Raw genomic sequence first — 13,882 nt, 5'->3', positions numbered from 1 at the left:
GAAATTACTTTTCAGATTAAGATTTTACATTTAAAGAAAAGCAAAGATAAGCTTTGCAGACTTCATTTCATTTTTTTTTTCATTTAAAAATCTTTCCAATATCACCAAATCCCAAATAATGAATATAAATCTGTGTAGCAGACCTTTTTTGTTTTTACTTCTTTCCTACCCTACAGTGACCTTCTGGAGGTGACCTTAGGTTGGGAACCTTGACTACACTACCCACGTGACTAAAAAGTAGTTAAAACAAGTCCCCCCCCCCCTTCAAAATAAAATTCTGCATCTTGACAATCTAATAATATAATAATAATATTTCCCATTTGATATTTTAAAGCTGCAGTAACTGATTATTGTAGTCACTCGGGGGCAGAGGAGACAAGTTGTGAACACAACATTAACTATATTTTCAGATTTTATGTTGACATTGCAAATTTGTTTGCAAACTGTCTCTTATTTCCACAACCAGCAGTTATGAAACAACATTTCCATTCATTGGAGTCATGGTTTTGGACCAGTAAGCTGAGACTTAATGTAAGGCTCTGTAAAGCAGAGGGAGCAACACATTTCACTTTGTCTGATACAATTTGACATATTATGATAAAAATATCAATTATAGACACTTTAAGTACATTTTCCTTATGATACTTCACTGCTTTTACGCAAGTAGGATTTTGAATACTTTTATAATCACTTTTACTAGTAATGGAGTATGGCACATATGAAAACCTCTAACCTGGCTGAATAGAAATGTTAAAAAAGTTGTTTAGAACCCTCCAACACAAAGAGAAGCAGTAAAAATGTGAGAAATGATGAGAAATCCACAAACTGGAGCAAAGCCAATCAAACCTTATTCAGACTAATTGATCACATGCTTTAACTCGCTACTAGATTTGACTTTGTTGAGAACAAGCGCTGGCTCTGAATCAAGTTCATCACCAAAGTTAAGTTTCAAAGCTCCCTCTCAGGCCGACAACACCAGAAAAAAAAACGTGTTGTTTTGAGTGAACATTTCACCATGGAGACAGGTGACTGTAATTTTGTTGGCTCTGCTCGTGGCTCTTCTGCTCCCATTCCACTGAGACTGCGCGCTTGTTTTCAGCACTGAGAAAACAGAGATTGATCACAACCTGAGATATTTATAATCCGTAGACAACAGCAGGCACCACAGGCACCAAGAGGAGGGGGTGGGGGTGGGGGTGGGGGTGGGGGTGGAGGGGGGTGGGGGTTTAATACACGAACTCAGCTGCTCAAACGTTTGACATCTGTTCAGACCTCGCAGAAAATAACCCCTCTTAGACACACACCAGTGAGGAATGACATACACACTTCTCCCCTTGTAACTCTATCCTTACAACATTAGAGTGACCCAGAACTAAAGTAGTTCACATGATTTAATTGTGCTGAAAGCCCAGAGCATAAATAAGTGCTGACGATTAGTTTATCAGAGACTGCAGAGCCAGAGCAACGAGACGCCTCAGTCAGGCTGCAAATACATTACACAAACAAAAAAGACGTGAAAAATCCACCAGCACGTACCTTTTGGTCTGTGCTCCCTTCTTCATTCCTGTCCTCATTCTCGGTGTGGCTTTCTGTATCAGTCTGTGCAGGTGAATGATCCTCATCCTGTTCTGCGCTCCCGATCCCCATATCTCCATTTACCAGCCCAGCAGTCTCTGTCCTCACACTTTCATTCGCAGACCCCTCTTTCTCCTCCTTCTCCTTGTCCTGCTCCATCTGCGCTAGCACCCCATTAGCCGCCGGCTTGTGTTCATCCTGGTGTGGCGCGGCCGGTGTGGAAGTGTGGTTCTCCTGATTCCTGCCGGTCTCCGTCTGCCTCTGGTGGGGGCGGTGGGCTGGGCTGCAGTTGTTCGACTTGCTGATAGGTTTGAGTGGCGAGAGGTCTCTCTTGTTCTCTGTGCTGCTGCAGGAACAGAGGAAAAGGCAAAGGGGAAGTCGGTCAGCACAGCAAGAGCACAGAAAGAGGTAACTAATAACCCTCAGTGACGGAGAGGAAAAGGGTGAAAAAAAAAAAAGATCTACAGGAGGCTGTTTAGCAGGAGGTCTAGCCGACACGGGGGCTGATCGGGGAGTGTGGGACAGGGGTGAGAGCTTTTGCATGTGAGTGTGAGAGTTAAAAATAAAACTGTGGAGATGCAGAAACTTCACTCTTTCTTATGAGGCTGCAGAGAGCTGCTGTACTGCAGAGGAAGGGTGGTGTGTGCAGAGAAAGAATGGAGGGAGAGTAATGAGGAGGACAGGAGGAGGAGGAGGAGAGGTACAACTCTACTCCCAGGAGATCGATGCTGTCCTACTTCCTACTGCACACACACACACACACACAGACACACACACACACACACACACACACACAGAACCTGTTTTATATATTGTGCTGTAACATCACTTTCATTCTTTCCTTGAACATGATTGAAATTGAAATGGTAAAAGCAGCCTGCACAAGACAATATGAAATACAGCACAGGAATGGAAACCAAATTAACACACACACACACACACACACACGCACATATGCACGTACAATGTCACCATTCAGCTGCTCTACATCCTCTACCAGCAGTCAGTCCAGCTGTTTCCCTGTAAACGACCCTCCAGGCTTGCGGTGTTGTAGCTAGTAGCTACTGTATCTCGGCTCAGTGTTGCTGATCTTGTGTTTTAAAACCGGCCTCGTATCAGATCTAAGCTAAACATCCAGCACTGAGAACATCACCAGTTCCACCGGAAAAGAAACACAAGATGCAACATCTGTAATCCAAACCTTTACTGCGCAAAAAAAAAAAAAAAAAAAAAAGCAGTCAAACAGGTGATTTTTTAGCTTCAGCAACATTCACTGTTGCGTTGAATGTCACCGTCCGGTAGAAACAGGAAGTATGTATAAATAGAGGAACAACAACAGGCTGGTGAAACACTCAACAGATGAATCACTTCTGGGCTGTCGGCCACCTGATCATCTCCACTGATCATCTCCACTTCTCAGAGAAAGACGGAGTGATACCATGATAAGCTGGGGAAGATTTTTCAGAAGATTAAAAAAAATCATCCACCCGACCACACACACACACACACACACACACACACACACACACACACACACACACACACACACACACACACACACACACACACACACACACACACACACAGCTTTGCACTGTGTAGGTGCACACAGCAGTTCCTCTTTGCATGTAAAGTCTTCCAGTACATGACTGTTTCAAAACAGGCAGAACTAGACAAGATTTAAGGACAGCTTCATTAGCATGTGTCAGTCTAGGTACCTTTAAGCCAGCCAAGTGCCATGTGAACCAGATTAGTATATTAGTAGGCTAATTCTGTTCTCGGAAGCTGTGGGCCTTTCTCCTCTTTCTGTTCCAGGAGCACTAGAGGGCTAATCCCCGCAGCCCTGCAGAATCTGAATGGAAAGGTTACACCAGATCGTTCTGATTTACCTCATTTGACACTTGAAAATGTGACGAAAGGCGTGGCGAAAGCTTTGGATCCTGCCTCGATTTTCCAATTCTCTTTTCAGAGATCCAAGCCAGAGATGAGTTAGAATATGAGGCTACAGGCTGAAGAGATCAGAGTGAAACTTTAGTGGGCTGCCCCTGCTGCGGACTGAATATTTTTGGGCTCTACTGTATGAGCAGTCGGGACAAGGGCACCATTGTTGTGCCTCTCACCACCATCAATGGGCCTCTCTCACATATCTGAGGCTGCAGCTACAATCAAAACTTATATGACACGCAATAAAACAAGGATGTAACGCACAAGAAAGGGGGGAATACATCAGTAGACAGTGGTAAGCCTTGCACAAATGTCTCACTTATGCCTACATTGGAATTAGACTCAACCTTACACAGTTAGTGTAAAAGTACAGAGAACACAATACTTAAATCTCCATGTAACTGTCAGACAACAAGATCAAAGTGTGGACATTTAAGTTAGTCGTAGAGCTCCTACCTCGCTCTCCTGGGCTTCATCTCGCAACACTGAGTCCTGTCCCACAACTGAATGAGGAGCTGTGTTTCCCCATGCCTGTACAAATCTCCTTTCATCCCCCCTCCCCTCGCTAACGCTTGGCTTGTGAAGCACGGGCTAATCTCAGCTTGTTCCATCTACAGCGCTCATCTGAGCTACTATCAATGAGTCAAGGCTGAAGACTTAAATTGTGGGGACTTCTGCTTTTCCTCCTTGAAATAGCCCTGTGTAGGAAATATTAGGAAAGACAAAGTTTTCCGTCGCTGTGATTACAACAGCTTGAATGGGGTCACTTTATTACAAAAGCTATTAAATGACATAGATGGAGTGATCCAACCAGAACTGATATACCGTGACAGAAACGGCTAGGCCGGTCACAGAGGGTGCGATAATGTTTGAGTCAGTGAAATTTCTCAAGTGAAAGCCACTTTTACTGAATAATATTAGAGAGTGGAGAAAATGGGCTGTCCCAGTCAACTCCTCTTTACAGAATACTCTTCCCTTACTGCTCCTCTCTGTGAGGGGACATCCCACACGCCAGCTGAGAGTGAAGAGACCCCTACCTGTTCTCCTCAAAGCGGCTGATCAGGTCCGAGACTTTGGAGTGTTTCTCCCTGGCTCTCTCCCGGTTCGCAGCCCCTCTTCCTCCTCCTCCTCCTCCACCTCCACCTCCTTCTTCCATAATAAATCTAAGCGGAGGTTTCTGGCTGCGGCCCAATGGGGATGAGAGCTCCGTCACCGGGCTCTGAAGATGCAGTGGCTTTGGAGGCACTGGAGAGAAGACAAGAGGGAATATTGAACTGTAATTTTATTTCAGAGCTGAAGGAGGCAGTATAAGCTACCCAAGCTGACGTTGGTTGAAGAAACACACTCCAGTTGAAAATACCCAGCTCTGTGTAGAGAAATCAGTTTTACTTTTCTCTCACATCATGTGTTAGGAATCACATTTTTGTATAATTCACAGCAGCAGACAGAAATGACCTGTGTTGTGTCCTGTCTGTGTAGAATGATTTACTCGGGGCAAATAAAAGAGGAACAAAGGCTCAAGGTTCACCTTACATAAGTCTTTTCCTATTTTCACTGTTTCCTGAGCATGTGCACAGCCATACAGTAAACTGTAAGTCCTCAGGCATGGCTGAATTATTGAATACACAGTGTTTCTAGAGAATTAGGCAGTAAACAAGCAAAGAGCGACAATATAAAAGCAGGAGAAAGGTCACTCTGAGACTGAACAATAAGTCAGTGCATGTCACTACTGTCACGCATGACTCACAGACCGTTACATTATCACGGTTGTGTTTTCTGACCCGCCCACTATGCAGTTTTTGGCTGAGGACATAATGACTCGTCATTACCTACCTTGTGGTTTAGACTGCAGCCAAGACCTGTTGCCAGGGCCTCTTCCATTGACGCCTCCTCCCCTGCTCTTGTCAGTCGTCCCACGGCTTGCCCGATTCAGACACGCCTGGACGCTGTGCTTGCTCGCTGGACTACTGCCTAGAGCTGAAGAGAAAAGAGAGAGAGCATGACCATTACAACAAAATCTATAGAACAGAATTCAGTCTGTTTTTTCACAGTCAGTGAAAGGAGAGTGATGATACAACAGTATAGAAATGACAGAAAATGACTGACAAGCAACCAAAGTCACAAAAACTCTTGGCAAGTCCATTGTTATAACCTGCTGTACAAATGACAGGAGGCCAAATTATCACAATAGCGCAATACCACTATTACTGTAGCAAATTCTCAGATGATACAGAGGCAAAAATTGTTCAAAAATGCTGTACCTTGTTAGAAAATGTTTAATGTTTGTTTCCACGTTAGAATTATTTATTTATTCAGAATTATTATCGTCCTCAGTTAGACATGATGCATCATAGATGATCAGATAATCACTCCTCAAACCCACTGTTCCCAAAAGTCTAACTCCAGCAGGTGCAAACGGATATACCGCATTTATACCTCATTCTTCAGAAATTTTCAAATGGATTAAATAGTGCATCCGTCTTGTATTTGAATCATTATAATCTTGATTCATTTTTAATTTCATTTCCGAGGTTTCACACAAATTTTCAAAAAGCTTCACAACTTTGTTTTGCTTTATCCAAATTCACAACAAATTAAAGATTTTCATGCCCTGGAGGATCCCTGTGGCTTTCTAGAACCAACTTCACTTTACCATTAGCCAGAGTGTGTCCCATACAGGGAGACGTACTTCCTTCTATAACTCCTCCCACTGATGATCACAGGATATTCATATATAGCACATATTGTATTCATTGCTGTAAATATGCTTGTGATAAACAGCTGCGGTTTAAATATTAGAGAATGTCAGACAGTCCGGTTGATGATCGAGCTAACGATCCAGCACCAGGGAGGCTTTTACCCAACCAGCTGGCCACAGATGGTTCAGCATCAGTGTTTAGATAGAGCAGACAGACTGATCTCATTCAGCGACAGACACAAAACGGCAGTGTTTACAGTAGCCTAAATCTACCTCTCTCTGACCTCACAGCACGCGCACACGCACACACACGCAGCCCAGTAAGGCAATATACCCATATATGGAACTACATTGCCAGGAGCCAGTAGGTGCTCTCATTAGTTTACAAGCTATTAGTCCATTAGTTTCCATTTATGGTGGTCACTTAACCGGGTGTGTGTGATTTAACAAGTGGCACTGATGTATAGGTTGGATGCAGAAATCAATGTCGCTTTTGTGCTTGACTAACTTGTATAGATAAACGCTGTGTGCAGTGAATAGCATAATCCATTGCTGAAGTTGCAGAGTGGAGCGTAAAGCCTACAGACGTACACTTTTGTAAAAATGCTAGAGCGACTTTCACTTGTGTCTGCTCAGTTTCCACTCATGAAGGACTGTTATGTCACATGTCACCGAAAGAGAAGTCCTGTCCTCTTCCCGGCACTCATTGATGCTAATATGGAAAGAGAAACTTTCCATCTTTTCCACCATAAATAATTGAGAAGAGGTCTAAATTTCCTGATAGGCTGACTCTTCTTGTCCAAAAATAGCTAAGAGCATCTGCACTTTTGAGAGAATACATCATCGAGTAAGCTCACTTCATTTCAGAAAATTATCTTCCATCCTGCTGACATTACACCAAGCATTGAGGGATTTTTTTGCCCACTTGGAGGCAGCGTAAAAACCTGTAGACATAATATTGACATTTCATCTTACCGTCTAAAGTGTAAGACCAAGTTTTGCTGGTTCTTTATGTGCTAAATGCTGTTCCCACGAGTGACTAGCTGTTCACCAGCTAGTTGCTCATTTTTCCCGCCTCCTGCTGGGTGCGAGGCAAGGAGCGTAAAGTGATTTATTACAGATTTATCGCTGAAAACATCTGCATGTCACTGGAGAGGTTGATGAGGACTGTGAACCAAAACATTAAAGCTGCGGGCCCTTTAACCAAAACAGTGAGCTGAAAGACACTTAAATGCTTTGTAGAGCTGAGGAGAACTGCAGTGAGGTGTGAGGTGATAATTCTCTGTGGGTTCATTGCTTTCACATGACATATAATCATTTGTTTTGTTGTTATCATAATATTGAGTGCAGCTTTAAGTATAGAAACGACTAGCACTATAGTGAAAAAAATAGGCTACTGCCTGTGTTATACACTGTATGTGGCGTACCCTTCCAGATGCCACATGTTTATAACAAATGTATTACTATCTGCCAAAACTGTGCCTGGGGCCCCATATTCATTTACTCTACAGTGATCTTTATCTTACCGATCCTGAAACAGAAAGAGAAAAAAATGACCACAGAATCATCTAGTCGCAGCTTCTATTTTTGACAATATAACCGTAATTAAAGACAGAAGAAGAACAGCTCTAGCAACTGTCTGACTGGAAACGGTCTCACGCTGTGCTTGGGAGGGCAGACTTTCTAAACATGGCACCAAAATTACCAATCAATTCTGAAGGCAGCCTCAGGAATGTCTCTTGATTGTGTGCTTGGCTTCCCATCACGGCCACATTAAGAGATTATAAGAAAACATCCAGCAACGAGTTATAGACCATATCATACATATATATATGGCTCAGAATGAAGTCTCCGCCTGCAGCTTGTACTTTTTGCATGGCATTTTTCCTGGAAGATTGCAGGGGGTCAACTCTCCACTGCCTTGCTCTGTCTCCAAGGGTTGTTAGTATGTAAGTAGATACATGGAAATATATTTGGCTTGGACCTGCATATTGCAATTGTGCAGAAAAAGAGGTTTGAGTTAGGATCTTAAAGCTTCTATCTTCACCATGTTACAGTAAAAACAGCATGAACTCTACTACCTCTCTCAGAGTATGGGGGGGGGCTGGCAGGAACTACAGCTCCTGGTAACACACTCTTTCTGGCATCGTGTCATTAAAACTGACTTGGCACAAGTGGCAGACCGCAGTGTACAGTAAATTAAAAGCAGCCAGCCACCACACTGATGAAACACTTCGACTCTCCTCCTCCATCCCTGCGACGGGAAAGGAGCACTGTTGTCTGGAGCTGAGACTTGTTGACAAAACAGGAGCTTCTGATGGTCAAGGACAAGCATGGACAGGCACAATTCATGTCCAATGTGATGTCTTACCATTAGTTATATCCTAACTGATGGTGTGACAAGTGTGTTCACTGTACACAGCTCGTCGTGCTACTGCACAGAAACTGAAACACTGTTGGAGGCTGCAGCATTCCAGGAAATGAAGAGTTGACAAGTCAAACCGAGACTCAACCTTTGCCTTTGTCCTCTGTTTGAGGATGGTGAGACATGCTGTCATGGCAACCGGCCTGTTACCTTCTGAAGATGCTAAATTTATTCCTCTGCTGAGTGGACAGAGCCTGAAGGCATCTGCTTCTATCTCAATAAATCCAAAACTGTGCAGCAGTGAGTGCGAAGAAATGCTCCTGTAAAGGTCAGGCGTCATTCACACTGTAGATAAGCAACACTGGTGCAAAATTCTGGTTTGCAGAGCATCCAAATTCTTCTGACTTCCCAAATATCCTCTACACTTATCTAACACCATGGACAGCGTCTTCCCGTACTGTGTGAGACAGAGCTGTGCCAAATCTCTCCAAAAACATCCATCTTCTTCTCAAAGACAGTGAGAAGGTAGAGTCTACTTTCTGTACGTTGCCTGGGTGATAGGAAGTTATATGCATATGTATGTGTGGTACTACAGCATTAAAACAGCCGCCCCCCCACCACATAAACAACCCTGTAGCTCTGCCATATCCCAGCAGTAGAGGAGTGAGTTTACTGCAACCCGGCAAACAGGGCTGAAGGAATGTATCACTTTGGCACAAATATCTTTCCCTGCAACAAAAAAACAAACAGTGTCAGAAAATAGTGAATCAGTCCAACTAGTGCCTAAAATAGTTTGGCTCCAGGCATAGCAAGGTCTGTTAGTTAAACACTTTGATGCTAAGCAAAATAACTATTGCAATTTTGTACAATCATGGCCCACTTCAGCTCCTGCTGTATGGTAATAAGGCTCTTCTCTGCACTCTGCATCATCTCCTGGGAACCCACGCGTATCTGTACAAAACTTCATGGCAATCATCTCAGTCAGGTCCAAAGCGGTGGGCGAACTGCCACACTGACATCACCAACCTTGAGCCATGCAGCTAGCCTGGCTAAAAACATTTTTCAACAGCTTTTCAACAATACAGCTAAAAAAAAAAACACACAGAAACAAACAGTCCTCATGGCTTTGCAGGTGGGCAGGTGCGCCCTTCCATTAATCTCCACTCAGCCTCTCAGCCAAACACTATAAACTGCATATTCAGGACATTTCTACCACATGCTCATGACATCACCACCTCCCTGAAGCATTTTCACCTGACAGCAAGAATAACCTGTCTCTTACGTGTTTCTCTCATCACACTCTCTCTGCCCCTCCTCCAAAACCCCCTCTGGCAGACTGTGAGCCAATACTTTGGTGTGAGATCACCAGGTTAAAAAAAAAAAAAAAAAAAAAAAGAAAGAAAAAAAAAAAAGGAAAAAAAAAGAAAAAAGAAAGGACACACCTGTCTGTGCGGTGCAGTGTGTCCCCACCCTGCCAGCAGCTGAAGACACCAGGCAGAGGAGTGTCTGACACAGTTTCAAACTAAGGCTTTGTCCTCTCGCCTCTTGGGCACGACACTCAGATCACAAGGAATGTCTGAGAGGGCTTTTTACAAATTCTGCTTCTTCTTAATAACTGGGTTGGCATATTAATGATCGTCTGAGTGTCTTCTGCACAGCCACAGCAACGTTGGGGAACACGAGACAATGAATTTCGTTTCAAAAATTCTCCCTGCTTCCCTTTTCAGATGGACATATATCAGTTTGCAACTGTTACGCCACATCTTAAGTATAAAAGGGAAGAAATTATGGGGTGCAGCGACCTGCCTGAGCCTGTTTACATGCATCGGCTATTCATTATATTAAAGGCTCAGCCAGTGTTGGAGTGTAAACATTGCAACACTCACAGATTCTCATTAATCAACAGATAAAAGAGCAGGTCAACATGAAAGCCTGCGAGCTTGTTTTAGCCATTACCAAAGCATGACTGTGTGCTCTTGCTTGTGGTCTGTATCGATTAAAATAAGCACATAACAGAGAGTGAAGACAACGCTTCAGAGAGAAAATCTGAGGCGAAGCATCAGAGCAACAGAGAGAGGAGAAATGTGAGAAAAAGTGTTTTGTGAAGTTGAAAATCCCAGTGAATGAACTCACCCTGTGCAGACAGGAAAGCAGCTGTGGAGAGTATCCTCAGCGAGCGACCACAGTATATATGTGTGTGTGAGAGAGAGAGAGAGAGAGAGAGAGAGAGAGAGAGAGAGAGAGAGAGAGAGAGAGAGAGAGTGTATGTGTGTGTCCCAGAAGAGCGCTGAGTTTAGGCTCCCTGCGATCTTCCCAGGCAGCACCACCACTGAGTGAGTCAGCCCAGCATGGAGACTCACAGAGCTGCACAAGGCTCCTCCCTCACTCTCGCTCACACACCCCCCATTTAAGTGGCTTTTAAACATACACACACATCCAGAGGTTCACACAGAACTCTGCAGCTCCGAGCTGACAGGATCCCTAAGATGCAGAATTTACAAGCTGCACACAGCACCGATATTTCTCTCTTGATTGGTCACATGTAGAAATGAAAAGCAGTAAATCAATCAGGCAATATGGAATTTGCCACATTCAATTCTGCCATACGTGTGCAACCCTCCCAGGTACAAAACGATCTCTAGCTTCCTTTAACTTGTTGATCTCACTTGTTTTAATAGGATCACAAAAGAAGCAGAGTGTTGGTGTGAAACAGGACCACTAATAGAGGACAGACCCGTTTGTGTTAACAGCCACATCACTTGTTCTGTCTGCCTCTGGCATCAGTTAGTTTGATCAATGATTAACATACCCCAGACTAAAGCAGCCTGGCGCACCACACACCAGTTCTCTCATCTAGAATCTAAATGAAGCCCAGCGGCTATAATCTATTATTTCAAACCAACTTCTCCTCCTCAGGCACTTTGCTCGTCCAAATATTTAAAGTCCTGAAAATAAAACGACTAAGAAAAACCAGTTGAGTAATGAAGTGAGTTCACACAAACAAGTTGAAACTAATGTGCCTCTGGTAAAATGACTTTTAATCTATATTAACATACATGAAAATGAAACAAAGATTCCAGGAACATGAACAAGATGTACCTTTTGCAGAAGTCTGCACAGAGAACTTCTCCATGTTCTGTATCTATCCTGTGCTGCACCGCTGCTCCCTGTTGTCTGTGACAGTCAAGCTCGGAGGTGTTTGCTCTTTTGAGTAATTGTTGCTGATCTACAAACTTTATATAAACTTTGAACCATCACATGGGTGCAAAAAAAAAAAAAAGAAAAAAAAGAAAAAAGAAAAGTGAACCACAACAGGAAGACGTTTACTACCGCTAAGATATAACATATATGGCTATTTCACCTCCTATTTGTGAATATGTCAACGGTGTGTGTTTGTGTGTGTGTGTGTGTGTGTCTATGTTGCGCATACACATTCACACGTGTGTTCGAACAGTGCACACACAGCCAAACACCTACATGGTCACTGATGTGTGCTGCATGTCCGCAGAGCAGGGTTAGGAGGAATGACAGTAAACCAGTTTGACCAGTATAGATCCCATTGCCTTTCAATTCTCTTTACTTACTGGACTGAAAAGCTAAGTTTCAAATGGGATTCAAATCATTCCAGATAAATGACACAAACATCTGTGTTTTAAGCACTGAAGATGAATCTTCCCATAGTGAAAAAAACACACTAAATGATTGCGCAACGGTGACCAGGAGTGCACTCTCATGCTCCTGTGTCAGTGGTGCAGCTGTGGTACAGCCACTTTATCAACTTCTGCAGATGCCTGCAGTCTTGTTGTGAGAAGAATGACTCCGGATTCAGAGAGGACTGACTGGTGTCATCCAAGCACACTGTCAGTGACATCTGACCTCCGACCTCAGTGTGGTTGGGTTGCACAGATGTGTTTTTGAATAATTTTGTTCACTGACTTCGTCATTCATGTGTAAAAACACGTACACATAAGAAATCAGGTTATTCCAGCAGAAACTGAAATTTTTAACCTGGTTTTTGCACCTGAGTTAAGGAAACCTGAATTCTCATGTATACTAAGTTTAAATGAAATATAAGACTAACTAGATTTAAGTGCAATGTTGACCGTTTTTTAAAAAATATTTTCATGTTAATGTTTTATGCTTCCATGGTGTTGATTTGTCCAAAGATATTTAGTCTTTAAGAAAAAGAAAAAGAAAATCACGTTTCTGTGGTGATTTAAATGCTCTGTTAACACAGTAAAATGTAAAAGGAAACAATACTTTAAGAGGCAGATGAATGACACCAAGACAAAGTGACATTAACTGCTGTACCCACTGCATACTCTCTCATAAAGCTACACAAAAACTGACACACAAACACACACAAAACCCAGAGTCTAACTGTTTTCTGGCGCCCTACATCACTCAATGAGATTAGAGAGAGTGTAGTTACAGTGCATGTCTGAAGCCTTCATTGTGTCCATCACGCTGGCACACACACACTGTGAGTGTGTGTGTAACAGACAGGGTGACAGATAACCATCACCACCACACATTGGAGGATTAGCAGCTTGTGTTCAACGACCCAGACTTTCTTCAGATTAACCGTGCCTCGCTCCCTAATCCAAGGGCCAGAGTGAGATTAGAACCCTGCTCTAAACCAGGAGGCACGCGGGGACGAGAGGATCGGAGGTGGAGCGATGGGATACTGGGAAATGGAGGGAGAACTGGGCAGTTTATTTTGAAGGATACAGATAATAAAAGAAAAAGGGATAAAACAGACAGGGAGGAAGGAAAAGTGAGGCCATAATGAAAATAGATAAGCAACAAGAAAGAGAGGAGAGTGAGATGGTAGAAACAAAGAGGAGACTAAATGAGAAAAGTGAAAAATAGGAAGACACTGGGGACTGGAGGACCCATTCATCACCAAGGTGCCAACTATGAACCCCACACACACACACACACACACACACACACACACACTTTGATATAAAAATAGCGCAGAGACCAGCAGCCTTCTTCACCCCCCTGCATGGTGGTGATTAGCAGGGAGGTGTGTTCACTCTGCCGTTAGAAGAAGTAGGAAGAAGATTTGCACTAGACTAGAAGTTTACAAAAGTCTCAAACTCTTGTCGTGCTATTGATTTCAAACACAAACATGTGCAGCCCTCCTGCTGTCAATCAGAGGTGGAAACATGTCACAAAGATCTTCTCATCTGAACAGGGCTTGTGGCAGAGCTACCTCCCCACACATCACGAGATGAGAATGGACAAGACGTACAAAAACACCAACATCAACACCAGCACAAGTACAGACAGGA

The 13,882-nt window shown here is 43.3% G+C and overlaps 1 protein-coding gene across 8 annotated transcripts in view; it reads right to left on the bottom strand.

Annotated features, from left to right (window-relative positions):
- The window catches only part of fgd4a (FYVE, RhoGEF and PH domain containing 4a), a 49,567-nt gene that overhangs the window by 7,304 nt on the left and 28,381 nt on the right, over positions 1–13,882 (bottom strand). For 5 of the 8 annotated variants that reach the window (XM_071505239.1, XM_071505230.1, XM_071505247.1 and 2 more), the window contains exons 3-5: positions 5,353–5,496; positions 4,557–4,764; positions 1,537–1,921 (exon numbers count right to left, since the gene is read on the bottom strand). In XM_071505239.1, the coding sequence (XP_071361340.1) occupies positions 1,537–1,921; positions 4,557–4,764; positions 5,353–5,496 (737 nt within the window). Of the gene's footprint in view, positions 1–1,536; positions 1,922–3,975; positions 4,121–4,556; positions 4,765–5,352; positions 5,497–11,681; positions 11,829–13,882 lie in introns of those variants that run through there. The other 3 variants (XM_071505265.1, XM_071505222.1, XM_071505270.1) reach the window with 3 other exon arrangements.

The sequence above is a fragment of the Trachinotus anak genome, unplaced genomic scaffold (genome assembly GCF_046630095.1).
Source record: "Trachinotus anak isolate AG129_WGS33_773 ecotype Australia unplaced genomic scaffold, CSIRO_AGI_Tana_v1 ptg000002l, whole genome shotgun sequence".
NCBI classification, from domain to species: Eukaryota; Metazoa; Chordata; class Actinopteri; order Carangiformes; family Carangidae; genus Trachinotus; species Trachinotus anak.
The sequence above is the reverse complement of the archived record's forward strand: the minus strand, read 5'-3'. Positions and strand labels throughout refer to the sequence as shown.